The following is a 2,870-nucleotide window of genomic DNA, read 5'->3' as shown; positions in this document are numbered from 1 at the left end:
GGCCGCCATTTTGCTCACCCCGCCCTCATCGCCATGGCAACGCCGGGGCTGATTATACTGGTGGCCTTACCAGTCCCCGAACTGGGGAGACTGGTGTTTAGCTCCGAGCGGCAGTTAACTCCCGAATCAAAGCTGAGAGCGTTACGTGTGAATCAAAAAAACCGCACCAAACTACCAGAACCCCGTAACAGAATCAAGGAGTTTATTGATTTCGCCTCCCAAAAAGCTGAATAGAAAGAAGACAAGACTAATTTAAAGCACAAAGTGCTACGCGTGACCGCTACGAGTGTTAATAAGTCTCCCAACGCAACATCCACCCGTCTCTTAAACAATTCCAGGGACTCAACCACCTCCCTGGGAAGCCTGTTCCAATGGCTGACAACCCTTCCAGTAAAGAAATTCTTCCTAATATCTAACCTAAACCTCCCCTGGCGCAATTTAAATCCATTTCTTCATCCTATCACTCTCCACTAGGGAGAACAGATCCACCCTTGCCTCTCTAGAACCTCCCTTCAGGTAGTTGTAGAGAGCGATGAGGTCTCCCCTCAATCTCATCTTCTCTAGGCTATATTCACTTAAACAATCTGGCGCCAGGTTTGGTAAAAAACGAGCAAAAAATTTAGCGTTCGTGGTCGGGCACGTGGTAGCCGAGGTGACTCCCAAAAGGCAACTGGGCAAAGAAAGTTCTGGCCATTTCATCGATCCTGTCGTACGCTCCCAGGGTCCGGAAATATTCCACGTAGGACCAGAAATCACTGGATGAGAAGGGCCAGTAAGGCAAGGGTGCAGATTCCCCGTAGAGAGCTAAAAAAAAATAAAATATAAATTATTGCAGATTAGTATAACAGGAATTAATTGTTTCTTGAAAGCTTGGGCCTGGGAGCCAAGATGGTTTGGGGTTGTGGGTTCCCTGCTGCGTTTGTGCCTCCTGTAGGAGTATCAGTGTCACAAACCAAAAAAAGCTAAACGCAGTATTTCGATTTGATTTAAAGCCTGTTTAAATAAATGGGAGCCATGCCACTCACCAGGCTCAGCTTGGGACTGGGGTCTTTAGTGGGAATTAAGAGCCTTCAACAATCCTATTGGGATTTTTTATGAAGTTTGTGGCACACAGGCACAGATGACAAATAACAAATCAAATGAAGCAGCCAAAAGCTGGAAAATTCACTGTTTGTACCAGCCGACCTTAGATTCGCTTTGCAGGCTGCTGCTTGGCCCAGCGTGAAAGAGAACTGTAATTGTTGGTAATGAGAGCAACAGGATGCTTACTGCCTGAATAAGGTTTTATTTTGAGATTGACACACACTCTCCTGACTAAGAGGTTACCACGGAGATACTCGCTGTGTACACATATAACAGCACTCAAACACAGATGGTGTATTCAAATGATTTTAGAGCCGTAAGGAAATATAATGGAGCACAGGGAAAAACATTCTGAATTAAAAGTAATTATAGCAGCCCTTATTCCATATATGTATTTCTACTTTCCATATCTGTTCTAATACTTTTCCTACATATTTGCACACTTGGGATGCTGCTGGCTGTCCTGCTGGGTATATTAACCAAGATGAACACCAGCAACAGCAGTATCTTTGTTTTCAGAGAGAATTCTGTCTGAAAATGCCAAAGAGAAGCTAACTGATACAATTGTTAGTAAGCTAGTGTAAACATCATTAGGATGTTGAGGATTTTTTTAATCAAAGGCAAACACTAATCCAATGGACTAATCACATAAAGTGACACAAACCACAGGGTAGCTCTGCTAAGGGATTTATTCCAACATTTCTTTAATTGGATTTGTGGCAATTCGTCATTTTTTAAGCTACTTGCCGTGAAAAATCGGTATTTCTTGCCAATAACCAGACACGCGTATAGTATTACTTTTCAGGATAGACAAAATCCTCAGATGCATAATATGTTTATAAGTCTGGTGTTTTCCAGTTACGATTTTGCATAACAGAATTAGTGACTTGACCATAACCCCTTTTTAAGACTGCAAGTATATTAGCTCTATTATTAGAGATTAATATGACAGATTTTAATAAATTTTACAGAAACTTCTAAGAATTCACTCTTCTTTCTTTACCACAACTAGATGAAATCACTTCCACAGCCCACCAAAGTTAGTAAGCGTACCTGCCAAAATCACTGCTGGGGATCAGGTCTAGGAGTTTTACAAACGACTCCTCTAATTGTTAGTGATACAAAGGAAAGAAAAACACGTTAAGAATTACCGTCTCTGTCCTGGATTGATCGTGCATCTGTCAATAAAGAGGAAACTCATCAGTACCAGCTCCTGAACAGAAGGACTTTCTGCTACACTTTGCTGTGTAGCCAGAAGCTGACAAGTTCTTCAATGCACACGTAGGACCTTCTGTATGGCCAAATATTTTCAGTTTCTTGAGCAGCTGAGTAAGGAGTTTCCCATTTGCAGTCACTCAGTGCTGCAAACCAAATACTCTTAACTAACAGCCAGAGCAGTTGTGATTAATACATGAGAGGTATCTAATATTAAATACAAGATACTATATTAGTAGCAAAAAATTTCTGTTTGAAAAAATAAATGAGAAAAAATAAACAAGAATAAATTCAGCAGTAATCTTACCTGTTAGCACGTTCATCAGCATACAGAAGAAAAATAAGCCAATAAATGTCATATTTTCTGCAAGATACTGCTCACGTTTCTGAAAAATAATCTGTACCACTGAGGGTTATTGCAAGAGATTAATGGTTATGCAAAGTCTATTATTTCTTCTTTTATTAGAAGAATAGGTTCTAATTATTAGTTTAGGCATAACAATTTAATTCCAATTAAGTTTCCTTACAGTTTCTGAACTGCAACACTGAGTATTAAAAGAACCACAATCCTG

General features: G+C 40.3%; 1 protein-coding gene across 1 annotated transcript; it reads right to left on the bottom strand.

Annotated features, from left to right (window-relative positions):
- Window positions 1–619: 619 nt before the first annotated feature.
- OTOS (otospiralin) lies at window positions 620–2,657 on the bottom strand. Its single transcript, XM_009877113.1, has 3 exons — window positions 2,606–2,657; window positions 2,235–2,261; window positions 620–804 (listed from the first exon to the last, which is right to left on the bottom strand). The coding sequence occupies exons 1-3, from the start codon at window positions 2,655–2,657 to the stop codon at window positions 620–622; spliced, it is 264 nt and encodes an 87-aa protein (XP_009875415.1).
- Between the last annotated feature and the right edge of the window lie 213 nt (window positions 2,658–2,870).

This window comes from Apaloderma vittatum, unplaced genomic scaffold (assembly GCF_000703405.1).
Source record: "Apaloderma vittatum isolate BGI_N311 unplaced genomic scaffold, ASM70340v1 scaffold6409, whole genome shotgun sequence".
NCBI classification, from domain to species: Eukaryota; Metazoa; Chordata; class Aves; order Trogoniformes; family Trogonidae; genus Apaloderma; species Apaloderma vittatum.
This window is presented reverse-complemented; position numbering and strand designations above follow the sequence as displayed.